Raw genomic sequence first — 14300 nt, 5'->3', positions numbered from 1 at the left:
GGCTTAACCCTTTATGGCAGGTATGATGCTAATTTAGCAAAGGAGGCAACTGAGCTTCAGCAAAGTCTCATTGGTGACCTTGCCAAAGTCACACAAGTAACCAGTAGTTCAGCAAAGACTCAAAACATGGGATATGCCTGCAAAGTCACACCCATTCCCACCTCTGTGGCACGTATCATGGGCACAGACAACCTGGCTAACTACCACGGGAGGATAAAGCAGACAGGAAATCATTATGCATCAATAGTAAAGCCTGATGAACTAACTAGCAGTAATTGCAAGTCCATTCCTCCTGACCAGGACCACACCAATCAAATCACTTGTTATTCAGCAACACGGCTCTGTATACTTGAGGGTGCAACTCAGAACAGCCTGCGTATGGGGCAACTTAGGCAGGATGGGTGCTCATAGGTGCTAGTGAAGCAAAAATGAAAAAAATTGGCCCCAACTTCAAGATTCTTGCACCAATAGCCCAAGTGACAGACGGCTCAAATGGAACAATTACTGGGATAGAATGCTGGTGTAGAGAGAGGGTAGCAGATGAGAGGGTGGTTGGGAGGGAGGACAGGCGTGACAGTGGAGAATCAACCTGATGGTTTTAAGAAGCGCTGTGTTAGCTCACTTCATGAGTTAGCTTTCCTGTTGCTGGACACAATGCACAACACCTACAAATTAAAGTTGGAGAGGTTTCATTTGGCTACAGTTTTAAGGGGATTCAGTCCACAGTCATCTGGCTCCAAGTTAGAAACATGGCAGAAAAGAACTCTCTTAGTCACTTTCCTCATTGCTGAAACACAATACTAGATACCCACAACTTAAAGAAGGAGAGGTTTATTTTGGTTCATGTTTTCAGTCCATAGTTGGCTGGCTCCAAGGCAGGTGGGCATGGCAGAAGGGTCTGGCAAGGGAAAGGTGCTCACCTTATGGCAGCTAGGAAGCAGAATGGGAAGGGTGGACTGGGAAGGAAACATACCCTTCTAGGTCATGCCCCCAGTGACCCACCTCTTTGAACAGACCCTACCTCCTAGCAGCAAGTCAGCTTATAATGCCTCCATAATCCAGTGACTTTCCAAACCCATGAGTCTTTGGGGAGCCACTTCAGGAGTGGTAGAACAAAGCTGCTAAGTGCCTGGTCACAAGGAAACACAGCAGGGAACAGTGAGGAATGGGCAAGGTACTAGATCTAGACTCCAAAGGTTTATGACCCATCCAGACACCACTGATCTCCAGGGTAGGCTCCAAAGCAAATCAGGTTGACACTGCCCTAACCACCACACTACCCCTGGCAGGGTGGGAGGACATTAACACAAGGACACAGTGCTTCCCCACATTTCCCACAATGACCATTCTCATAAGTGCGAGCTCCACCAGGCTAGGGAGGACATCCTAGGTTTACAGCTCTTCTCCCAACTCACACACATACAAAATGCCTATGGCCAGTTCACTCTCACTTTTCTGTAGCAATTGCTGGGGTGCCATTGTCACAACCCTCAACACCACAGTACATCAAAGGAGGGAGCAAGGTGTGCTGATGAATGTTCAGAGATAAGGGTCCAGATATGTCCAAACCCTGATGGGCACAGTGGACAAGAATGGACAGGAGCTTTTTGCATATCAGTTCCAATACACCCAATGTCAGGTTAAAAAGTTTACTCACGTCTTTGCTGGGGTAGATTCTGCAAGGACTTGATTAAGTCATAGTTCAAAGTTCACATATTTTCTGTTCTGCTAAAATCTACAAATGTAAGTTATACCCACCCGTGTGCTGTTTCCAGGGGCTCTCTGGGATGAAAGCAGTTGGCTATAACTGCTGCTTTGAGTCTAGGAACCCATCTACCCTGTCTCCTAAGGTGACGATGAACTAAACAGAATTCAGCAAGCCGAAAGTGTTCTAAAAATAAACGTTCCTTTCTGTTTTGCCTGTTTTTCTTTCTTTACTTTCTTTTCAGTGTCAACCAACCAACCATCATGGCTTTAGCAAGTCACAGGCAAGAGGGTCTCTTGAGACCTTTGCAAGTGTGCCATGAGCACTGTGGTTACGGCATGTACCAGTTTCTCCACGGCTTCTCCCTTTGACAGGAGCCTTTGGTTGCAGGTGCCCATATAAGCTGGCAGTCTCTGGGTTCTCTGTGCTTCCTCAGCATCAGGCCTACCCACTCCCACCATCACAACTTTTTCCTAAGGCCTCTCCAGGCAGCTTCTCCGCCCTCTTGTGCGTCACACACCTTTCAGAACAAACCGCTTTCCTGCCTTTTCATGCTTGTGAAGAGACTGTCCATAGGACACTTTGGATATAAAAATCCATGTGGAAATTAATAGTCATCTACATTCAGGTCCTGAAAGGGTGCACTTATCCCGGGCCAAAGGCAATCAGATTGAGGCCTGGGTGAGCAACGACTTAAGCAGGCACGGGAGTGTTTCTACCGTGACCGTTCCCAAATAAAGCTTTTTAGAGTAGAGTGCCTCCACTTTCACTCTTATAAACTTGGCTGCTGGGTTTAATGAGTAACAGGTGCAGGTCCATGGGTCATAGGTAAGAGACGAGGCACAGCAGCTTGCTGCACAGACCACGAAGGCTCAGGTCACCGTGGAGACCACTCTCCAAAGCCAATTTGTGCTCTGCCTGGTGCCTATCTACATCCAAAGTTGGTGAAAGTGTGATACTGGAACAGTTGCTCAGTCTGAAACATCCTTCCTTTAACTCGTCAGGCCTGTCCAGGACCTTCTCTGCCTCTGCCACAGAGGCACTACATCAGCCAGCAGCGACACACTGGTCCTCTGATTCACTTTTTGAATTTTACTAATTTCGCAGAGATAATAAATGGCCAAAAGAAAAACCAGTTTTTTTCTTTAAGAACCTAGATGATTTCTGCTGGCACTCTGTACCCCTCCTATTTTCACGGATTATGTTTTAAATGACAGCAGTGAAGATTAAACCTTCATTTCAAGTAACCTTAACTTGGCTATTACCTAGGCAAGCTGCCTGGCTGGTGATAGGACTAATCTGAAACATGTGCACTCACAGGAGCGAGGGCAAGGAGGCTGGTAGGAGTAGAAAATCTACTGCAGTGCAAAATCCTCTACAGAGAGGGGCCAGCCAGTCAGCACAGCGCAGCCCCGTGGTGCACCCACTATAGCTCTCTCTCCCTGACAGCCGCATGTCACTTTGAAAGTATTGGCTGCTTGAAGCTGTCACTCTAGGGTTAGCTTTCTGTTGCAGCTGGGGAGACAGGTAATCAAAAAGATTAAGGGCTCTGGCGCATGGCAAGAAGATGAGAGAAGTGGCCAGGCAAGGAAGGGACAACCAGTGAAAAGTCTCAGATGAGCTTAGCACTGGGCAGGTTGGGTAGGAGGGACAGGGACACAGCTTGGCCTCAGGGTAAAGAATCCTTCCTCCACTGCTCAATGGCAGCTGAATGAACCTCTACAAACCAGCCCTCAGGGAAAAAGGGCTGGCTGTTGTTGGCATCAAGAGGGCCTCTCTGCTCCGTGGTGTTCTCAGGATGCCCTTAATGAGTCTCAAGAAACTAAGCAAAGGACTGCATAAGACCTGGTTGGTCTGAATACTGGTTTTTGCTGCCTAGTAATAAATCACAGGTGTGTGCTTACCGCATATTCATCCTCTCTAGCCTGGTGTGTGGTTTCCTCGTATTTAATTGTAGCTGCACCACCATTATATTGCCCCAGCTGAGCAGTCAGTAAAAGCGCCTCCTATCTGTGAGTCAGATATAATGAACAGTATTTCATAACAGAATATGTTTGTTCCTGATTCATTTTGCATGATTAAATCATACTTAACAGCTTAACAGGCTATTTGTTGAAAAATTCTACTTCTTTGAGTTCACATTCATAGTTCTTACAAATGAAAACCTATCAGCAAGCACAGCATGCCAGCAAAGAATGCAACAAAACATGGCTCAGTGCAGCCAGAGATAAGGATAGATCATTCTACAAAATGCCCCTAATCACAGACTAGCTTTGTGTACTTAACAAGCACAGAACTTTGAAGCAAATGATGCATAGTATTTCTGGATACATCCCTGGCTACCAACCCCACATCCTATGAAACAGACTCATCCTTGGTTTCCTGCGTATCAAAGGAGAGCTCTCCACAGGCTGCACTCTGAACATTCCCAATGCTGCACAAATATTGGTCAACACCAACGTCTCTTTCATTTCAAGCTCCAGCCCCAACATGTCCCTCTCCACTCTCATCCCTGCACTGGGGCCCTGCAATTGCCCCAGAGAGCCCAGGCCCTGCCTACTCACATGTTCTGCTCCATCTGAGAAAGCACTCACCCTGCATATGAGAAGCAGAGTGAAATCCTCGGGTAATCGGTAAACCGGATAGGTGGGTGGATGTTCCATCGTTTATTGATTGTTCTTTCACTTGATTCTTTTACTTCTGAATATAAGAAAAATAGAACCAATATTCTGCTGCACCAAGCAAATAGTAGGAGCCACCCAGTACATGACTTGTGGGAAGAACTGGTAACAGTGACCAAGAAAGAAGGGGCAGAACATCAATTGTTTTGGTTTTCTTTTCACAGAGTTTTGAGTAAGCAACCATAGTTTGGTGAGTTTCTTGGATGTAAGAAGAGAAAGTATGTAATGAAACTGCCTAGATAAGGCAGACCAGGGAGGCTGTGACCACACATAAGAAATTAACTTTAGTGTCATTAAAATAAAGACTAAATGAACAAAAATTAGTAAATTAAGCAGTCACTAATGTGGACCATTATTTGTATTATTTGTGGTCTCTCTGGAAAAAAGCCCAATAAGACCAGGTGTAACAGAACTTCTTTGGGTACATTTATTGAGAGTACTTGAAAATTATTTTAATTAGAAATGGTTTTCCTGGAAACCACCCAAAATGTAGAAAAAGCGCTTACATGTCAAACACCAAGAATAAGCCTTGATGGAAAACTTTCCAGGAAGCTTTCTTTCTACCAACTGTGAGAGCGAACAACACTTAATATTTTCTGGAAGTCTCCTAACATTTACATTATTAGCATACCATGTTTTCCTTAAAAAGGGACAAGCAACTGATATATACTCATGTGTGGACACAGACTCTTTTGATTATCTATAACCATGAGAAATAGAAACAAATTGGCAATTGACCTAATTGGGCTATTGTAATCCAATAATACCAAGAATTGTACAGGACTTAACTCCAACAGCAGGCTTCTAGGGACTTGTTTGCCTCTGCTACTAGATAAGTTCATTGAAGGCAGGAACATATCTTTATATCCCAACTGCTTATCACAGTGCATGTGGCATGTGCTAAAATTTTTTGAGTATATGCACAATTGAGCAAATAAATGAAATGAAATTCTTCTTCCACTCAACAGTTCGCTGTTCCAACATTCCACTTGAGGGCTTATATTTTGTGGTTCTCACCACCACCAATCTTTGAGTAGAAATGTCATTTTCAGGTAAAATGGCTCAAATAATAGGTGACCAAAGAGAACCCTTTGGCTTTGGTATTCCCCACACTAAATAATGCTTCCCTATATAAACTGACCTTGCATAGTGATACCTTTAACAAATTAGTTAATATTTCACCTTATTAATAACATTTTAATTAATGTAGAGCTGATATCACCTCCAGGGGCACTATAAACCAGGCTTTGCGCTCTGCTGGCATATAAGGTAGTTGGCATGGGGCATTCCTTCCTGCTCAGTGGGCCGGAAGCTCTCTTAGGTAGAACATACATACTGAAGCATTTTTTTACTCTAAAAGCTGCCCTAACTCAGGGTGAGGTGACCTGCATCAGTAATGCATCCTGGGATAAGTGCAACTGACTCATGAAGCGGACGTGCATGATAAGAAAAAGGACTGCTGCTATCCCAGCCGGAGGATGGTAACTCCATCTGCTCAAATGGGGCTGATCTTATCCTGTGAACAGCTCAGGGAAGCATCCTGGGAGAACTGATCTTCCCTTTGGCACAAAAGAAAGGAACAGGAACTCTTAATCACTAGACAGAGTTTACCACTAAGATGATACAAGTTCCGGTTCACACAGAACCACAGCCACTGAACAATATGAAAAACCTCAGTAAGCCCAGGAAATATTAACCATATCAATAGCTAATCATTAGCAACTGAGTATTTTATCATCCATGGTCCCAAGTTAAGCATGTACTTGTGGCCACTCCTTAATCACCAATGATGTAGGAACATTACCATTTTCATTTTGCAGTGGAGAAAGAGGAGGGTTAAAGTGGATAACTATGTTGCCGGTGAAAGGAAGAGTGAGAATTTAAGTGCGCCTGATCAAATTCACCAAGAATTTTCTGACTTCAGAAAAGGCTTTCTAAAAAAATTTTAGGTTGGGGGCATATTCCAAAATATTTCGTAGAATAATTTCCTTTAAAAAAAATCACAATAGTCCCCCATCCTGTAGGCCTTACTTACTACATGGCAAACTAACAACCATATGACCCCACATGGCTAAAATGGATAAGATAGCACTGCTTGAACTTAAAGACTATCCTTTCAAACACTGGAGCAGTGGGAGCACGGGTGATTCACATAGACCTCCCTGATCCTCCACTTCCTCAACTACAAAATGGACCACTGAATGAGCCCATGGTCACAGCTTGGCCATGTCATCATGCCCTAGGACCCCAGTTTCTTTGTCAGGCATGGCCCAAGGAACTCATGCAAGGTGTTCACCTTTCCTTCAGAACCCCGGAAACCGCACCTGCTGGATGAATCACCTGGCCATCTCACCTAGTGCAATGCTGACATGTGATGAAAATATTTAAGTCAATCTAAACTGTCACTCACTAACTGTCTCTAAATGTTATTAACTGGCCTGGCTCCCACATCACAGGTTTAACAGTTGGATTCTAGAAACAAAATTTGTTTTAAAGTAAGCATGACATCATTAGTACTGAGCCTCTCCTGAAATAAAGACAGACTGCTTTAAACTTAAGTAATGACTATTAATTTCCTGTTTATTTCACTGGAGTTTGAATTGCAAAAGGCAACATTTTTTCAGTCTCTGTGTACATTTAAAATATAATATAACGGTAACAATTAAAAATGTTTCTTTTTATACAATGAGTTTTCTTTTTTATTCATGCTAACAGGAAATATACAACTATGCTCAGTATTTTAGGTCCTATTTCTCATTCCTGCTAAAATTTACATTTCTTGATGAGTGCTTCTTGGCCTATAAACAGTGCTATTATAAAAACAAACAGGCAGCTTCTCTGGAAAAATGTGGCTGAGGAGGAATATGGAACTAGAACTCACTGGTCTGAAACACAGAGTAAGCTGATTATTAGATTCCCCCACAGGAAAGAAGTGCCCTGAGGCCACGTGGATCTGCATTATTTTGGGTCTGCAATGCCCAGAAACAACCCTGACCCACAGCATGTTTCCATAAACATGTGCAGAATATGAATATGTTGGTCAAGTTTTTAACAAGAGCCCTTAATTTCTCATTGCTTTTTTACCCCCTGGCAATAGAATGAGGATAGTAGAACATGTTTCCCGGGTTTTCACAAGCATCAAGTAATAGAAAATTTGTGAATACACTTATGAAAAATAAAGCACTGTATTAGGATTGACCTTCTCTGCAGTATCCAGCACAGGATCTGGTACATAGGATTGTCTGACTTTTGGCTGATAAAACACATTTTTACTCCCTTTGAACTCTTGCATATCTGATGGTTAATATATATTTTCTAGAAATTTCATTTTCACATTTAAAATACTTCTTTCAGTCCCACACCTGTTTCTCTTTGTAGTTTTTGGAAGTCCTTCCACAGCCCAGTTCTCCTTGATGAGCCCCAAAACCAAAGTGGGGTCTACCTCCACAGGCTTTTAGAGCCTCCAAGGTCACTGGGGTCTCCCCAGTGACACTTGAAGTGTGCTTGCATGGTACTTCCCTTTGGAGGGACAATAAACGGAAGGAGACACTGAGCTGTACAACCGATCCGGCATTTCAATGAAGTAGGTACTAAAATATGCTTGGTATAATGATAAGTACTGGTTTGAGTTTTTGTTCTTTCCCACTCTAGATTTTCACAGTGCCTAATTGCTAAATTTCTTTCAACTTTAGGATTAAGGCAAGTCCTCCTCCACTAGTGGGTTAATAATTTTATTTGTCTGGAGCTGATGTTTCACTCTCAGAGATCCCATCTAGCACTTCCCACCCTGACCTATTGTATAGCAACAGAAACTTTTCCAAGGAGTAATTCCCTGCTGCTTTTATGTCTATTTCCTGAGCTTTGCTTAAAGATCTCTTAATTGTTGCAGAACACTTGCCTGTGTCTAATATCATGGCAGCTGGGACAAAGATATTCAAGATGAAATTTGTGATATTCTTGCAAATGAATCCAGAAAAAGAATTCCATGAGGCCAGGCCTGAGGCAGAGGGGAGGGCAATGTCAAATGAAATCTCCAGGTCTTAGGTCCTCTGAGCTACCCCATCACAATGCCTCTTTATTTCAACACATTTCACCATTTTGCCACCTATGGACTCAACAACGTGATCTGGACATTAAGATGAAGAGATTAGGATTTGGTTACTGAAATAAAAACCACCATCAAAGAACCATCCACCGATGACTCTGGGCACCCAAAGATGCTGAGAGGAGGGACACTGAGGAAGGACACAGTTTTTCAGAGTCCTCTGGGCTTTCAGGACAAATCCTATCAAAGCTAGGGCTGCGGGGATATTGCATCAGGCGATTTGCTTCCACCGCCCTGAGCCTTTTTGCTGCGCCCCCCAACCCCGGCAATTCTACGCTGCTTTCAAATACTCTCACCATCTACACTATGAGGTAGTGCTTGCCTACCTCTGGGCAGGGTTAAAATAAACCAGATCCACGCAGCCGCTGGCAGGGCGACTCCCGAGGTGCCCTCCAATCGCCCCCACACCATACGGGAGCCCGGGTGCACTAATCGACTCCTTCCTCCCTCGGGTGGGAGAGACCCCCTGATTTTGTGCGGACAGGAGCACTGGCCAGAAGTCTACTGGGGTAGAATTTAGCCCCTGCCAAAGACTCAGGTCGGTCAATTATTATGAGGTCCCAACAACAACGTTTGGTGCTGTTTTTATTCGTTTTCAGGAAAACTGGGCCGGCTTTCAAGTAAGTTTACGTCCCCGGCCTGGGCATGGGGTGGCCGCCCTCGGACAACCGGTAGGGTAGAGTCCTGCACACGCCCACTCCGCGAGCGGGGACCGGGACCTGCGCGCCCCCAGGCGAAGCCGTTACCTCGAGCCGGCTCAGGCTGGAGCTCTTGGAGCGCGACTTCTTGCGCAGGTACACGGAGAAGAACCTGCGCACCGTGAACTTCTTCATGCCCAGGTCCATCGCCCCGCGCCCAGCCGCGAGCAGCCGTAGGGCCGGCGGGCGCGCATTCCCGGCGCATCCCAGGCGCGGGAGTGTTGCGCAGGCGGGCGCGCGGCCGGGAGCCCGGCGCGGCGGTGCGGGTCGAGGACTCAGGCAGCGGGCACAAAGGGCAGGCCGCGCCGGCCACTGCGGCCGGGCCCAGGGATCACTCCCGCGGCGCCTCCGCCTCCCGCCCGAGGACTAGCTCAGACAGCGCGCCCCGCCCCTGGGCCCGCCCAGGCCCCGCCCCTGCCCCGCCGCCAACCAACGCCCACCACCACGCCACGCCCACTCCAAGTCCGCCTATCAGCGCCCGGCGCCCGCTCCCCCAGGGGCTCTTTCTCCTTCCTTCTACCCCTTGAGAGTACCAGTTTCTGGCAGCCCCACCCCGCCCCGCCCATCGCCAATCAGCTCCTGTCGCCCCGCCCATAGGCGCCCCGCCTCCGCCACTGCCTCCAATCAGTGCCTGCCGATCACTGCCCCGGGCGTTCACCCCCCCACTCCTACTACTCCTTCCTTCAGGGTACCTGCTCGGCGTAGCACTGCCCCCACGCTGCCCCGCCCATCACCCGCCGCCAGTCAGCGAGCGCAGCTGTCGCATGCCTAATAAGCCCTACCAGGACCGCTCCCAGCTCTGCCTGTGGTGGGGATGCCCAGAAGCTGCTCTGGGAGCTGGCTCATCTGCTCCTGGTATTTCTGGGCCTTTTCTACCGTAGGTTGTCATTATGTTTTCTTTCCTTAAAACATCCATGTTCGCATTTTAGCACCACAGCATCAACATTTTTCCGCTGAACAAACTTTAAAGGATAATAAGCAAGCTCTCTAGAAAAGGCCATCACAAACGGTGCGCTGTCCATCTCTCCTCCCGGCCCTACTGGTCCCTGACAGCCGGGAGTCCCGGGTTGGGCTGAGGTGAGGATGAGGGTTCCTCTCCTGCTCCTCAGAATCAGTCTCCCTCCTCCTGCTTGTGGCCAAACCGATGCCTCACGTGGCGGCGGGAGGGGGCAGGACAGCCCGCTGGGGAAAGCTCCCTTTGCAGCAGCTGGAGAACAAAGACACATCCGCTCTCCATGACCTCTGGCTCCATATATAGAAAATTATCCAAACAGATGACTTATCAGGCCCTGCACAGGAATATCCTGAGACACAATGACCTAGGTCTGCGGGTGAGAGCTCTTTCGGGACGGCACGGGTTTGACTTAAAGGAACTTCCCGCCCCCCACCCCCGCCAAAAAACCCATGCTCATCATAGGGCCACAGGCAGACTCCGGGCAGCCTGCTCTGTTTTCCTCTCTTGCAAAATCCACTCATTAAGCTTATGTTTTAAAAGAGATGGAAAATAAAACGCACTGATATACTACTACAACCCCCCGAAAAAACCAAAAACATTTGTGTGGTATTGAGTTTACAAGAATCGGTCTTTTGCAATGCAAATTGCAAAAAACAAAAACAAAACATACAAACAAAAAACCCTGCGTGGGGCTGGGGATATAGCTCAGTGGCACAGTGCCTGTCTGGAAAGCACGAGGTCCTAAGTTCCATTACCAGTACAAAAAAACCCCCAAAACAAAACAAAACAAAACAAAAACAGCTCTGCATGTGCTTTTATTCCCTGTGCTGAGTAAATGTTTCATTAATGCTTGCAGTAGGCTACCTTTTGCCACAGTGGATAAAGAGATTGTGATTTCTCCAAATAAGAACTTGTAAGCACATGCTGCACCCAGGTGAAGGTGAAGTCAGACACACTTTCAGGATTCAGCGAAGACCTCCGTTTTTATGGTGCTCCCTGACTGCATAGTGGATAATAGTGAGTACTTAGCATTAGGACTTTGCCTCTACCTTCTTTGGTGACCTTGGGCACACTTGCATGCTGTGTTCCCACTGCTCCTCTCTAAAATGAAAATATGAATAAAATCCACCACACCCTTCATCTCTGCATGAATAAAATCTATCCACCCTTCCTGGGTTACAACGAGGCTTGTGCAAAATAATGGATGCCATTGGTACTTGGCAAACTGAGTAAGTGATTTTCATACAACATGGTGCTCTACATAAATATTTTTCTCCGAAGAACTACAGAGCCCCCACAAAGAAACCAAGCATTTCTTTTGCTCCATCGCAAGCCAGTTTGTCAGTGGGATGCCTATCAGAATTGATTTCTTGCTTCCCTGTGAGGTTCTGGTTGGAGTTTGGTTATTTACCCCCTGACAGTTATTACTCCCTTGGCCCCCCTTGGACTGCTTAGGCATCCTGGCTGTGAACAAATACTTAGACCATGTGGGCCACACAATGTTGCTGTTCTGGCACAAAAAGCAGCAGATGGAGCTAGGGCCGGTCACTGTCTTGAGGAATGAAGAAGGGACCAGCTCAGCCACGCTTCCCACGATGCAGGAGAACAGTGTACCAACTACTCCAACTCATAGGCATCCCACTCAACGCAGACACCTCAAGGCAGGAAGGTTTGCATTTTACTAGTGCAAGTATTGAATCTGGGTCCAATAGAATTAGAAAGGAAATGTCTTATGGGACATTCCTGATTCCTCCAAAGTTAAGTACAGTAAAATTCATTGCTAAAACAAGTCTGTTTACTTCTGTTGATGTCCCAGTAAGATATTTATGCAATGAAACCCTCCAGCTAACCAAGTCTGGAGTAGGTATCAGAGTCTACTTTAACCTGGGTCCAGATTATCTCTCCCAAATATGAGAAACTAATACATAAACTTAATAATAACACTTGTGCCCAGATGACAGGGTGAGAATAGACGGGAAAGAAGACAAACAGCCCAAGTGACCTTCAAGTATCCTGAGCTTTGCTCTGCTCTAAGCACAGTAATAGTGGAACTAAATTCCATGGCTCCTGCTCCTTCTAGGATAGTACCAGTTAGCTAGTGCACATTCAGTCACCCCAACAGGTGATGATTAAACACCTGCTAGCGCCTGGCACAGTGGGTGGCATCAAGGATACAAGAGAAGTTCACAGTGTCATGGAAGGGAAGGGAAGCAATAGACAAACATGGCACATTTTTTATGTAACATAAAAATATGTAAGAAAATGCTATGCAAACAGAAATAGGTGAGAAGCCAGTTTTATTTGGAGAAACTGAGGAGGTGGTGGCCCTTGGTCTGGACCCTGAGGGGAAGAAGGCATTCCTTGGGCAGGTAATAGGAGGCCCACCTCTCCACCCTAGACAGTACAGCTTATCAGCAAATTTGGCATGGTCTCTGCATTTTTAAAAGATGTCTTGGGGCTGGGGATTTAGCTCAGTGGCACAGTGCCTGCCTGGCAAGCACGAGGTCATGAGTTCGATTCCCAGTAAAAAAACTAAGAAAAAAAAAATAAAGATGTCTTGCTCTCTTGGGGCTGGGGATTTAGCTCAGTGGCACAGTGCCTGCCTGGCAAGCACGAGGTCATGAGTTCGATTCCCAGTAAAAAAAACTAAGAAAAAAAAAATAAAGATGTCTTGCTCTCTCGGGGCTGGGGATTTAGCTCAGTGGCACAGTGCCTGCCTGGCAAGCATGAGGTCATGAGTTCGATTCCCAGTAAAAAAAACTAAGAAAAAAAAAATAAAGATGTCTTGCTTTCAGGGCACCTGATGAGCAGGTGATACTATTTTCCTGATGGCCCAGGAGGTAGATCCAAGAGTTCCTAACTAGTTCACTTCTACCCAAATGTCTAGTCCTGTCATAACAGTCTTGCCTGTTATTGAGATTTCTAAACTTATAAAACTTGTTTATTCTCATAATTATTTCTAATATAATGCCAAATTACACTTTGTGTCAACTTTTATATGTCTCAAAAGTAAAGGAAAAAATTCTGTCTTCATTAGAACAAAGGTTTTGCATGTTTATGGGCCCACAGTGGCTAAATTCACCAGAGTTATGGGTCATAAATTGTGTTTTTCCAGAAGGCTCCTTGGTAACAGAGTTGTCCTGTCAGATACTCCAGAAATTACAGTGCCCAACTAATATGAGGCAGGCAGCCTCACCAGAACACTACAAACAACTTGTGTCTGGATTATGAATACATTTAACCAGGGTTCCTGCTGTATAGTCCCAGAATATACAGAAAGTCTCTCTTGGGTGATAAGATTCCAGGAGAGTGGGCCAGGATTAGGCCCACCTAACTAAACCCCTCTTCTCAGGGGTGTCTCTGAGTATTACTATGAGGCTTCCTGGAGGTGGGAATTCAGGAAGAATGGCAACAGGATATCAGTTGGGGGCACCTCCAGAGCAATAACATGTCAAAAATGGGCTTGAAACTCTCAGGGAAGGTTCTCATTTGCCTCTGGTTTCCCAGCTCATTCTTGGCTCCTCACCCACAGGAAGCAGATCTCAGGTCTCATTTCTATACCTGGTGTCTTAGTTGCTGGGTTTCAAGCTATAGAGATTGTCAAGATTTGGGCTCCATCAGCCTCCCTAGTCGAGTAGAACAATTCTGATTTCTACTAGTTTTAAATAGCCTATACCTGTGTACCACTCAATTTGGGTGAACAATGTGTTAGCTACAAGAGTCAGGACACATAAAGATGTTAATTCTGTTCTTGAAAACACAGAGTTTTAGTTATTCAGGGTGAGACACAACCAGGCCCTCATGCCTTCTGAGGGGTCTGGCAGAGCCTATCTACAGCCATGACTCCCAAATGGCAAGAAGGAAGGGATGAAAGTCTAGTGAAACCTTTTCCCTCTTGAGACAGAGTGAATGGTAAATGGCGACAGGAAGACAGATGAGAACAGCAGAGATACACGGAAAGGCAGTGTTTTAGTTATTTTTCTCACTGCTGAGATGAAATACCCAAAACACAAAGTTAAAAGAGAAAAGATTTACTTAGCACACAGATTGCAGAGGTTTCAGTCATAATCCACTGGCTCCAAGGGAGGGTGACTCATGGCAGAGGGGCAATCATTCATGGTGGTGGAAGACATCAAAAGCAACAGAGAGAGAGAGA

The 14300-nt window shown here is 45.8% G+C and overlaps 1 protein-coding gene across 3 annotated transcripts in view; it reads right to left on the bottom strand.

The window, feature by feature from the left end:
• Nucleotides 1-14300, bottom strand: part of Rps6ka2 (ribosomal protein S6 kinase, 90kDa, polypeptide 2) — a 276424-nt gene that overhangs the window by 145455 nt on the left and 116669 nt on the right. Inside the window, exon 1 of one of the 3 annotated variants that reach the window (XM_005390650.2) lies at nt 9238-9567. The exons of the other annotated variants lie outside the window; for them this stretch is intronic. Coding sequence (XP_005390707.1) covers nt 9238-9336 — 99 coding nt within the window. The 5' untranslated portion in view covers nt 9337-9567. Of the gene's footprint in view, nt 1-9237; nt 9568-14300 lie in introns of those variants that run through there. 3 annotated transcript variants of the gene reach the window in all.

This window comes from Chinchilla lanigera, unplaced genomic scaffold (assembly GCF_000276665.1).
Source record: "Chinchilla lanigera isolate Chin_1 unplaced genomic scaffold, ChiLan1.0 scaffold00038, whole genome shotgun sequence".
NCBI lineage: Eukaryota > Metazoa > Chordata > Mammalia > Rodentia > Chinchillidae > Chinchilla > Chinchilla lanigera.
This window is presented reverse-complemented; position numbering and strand designations above follow the sequence as displayed.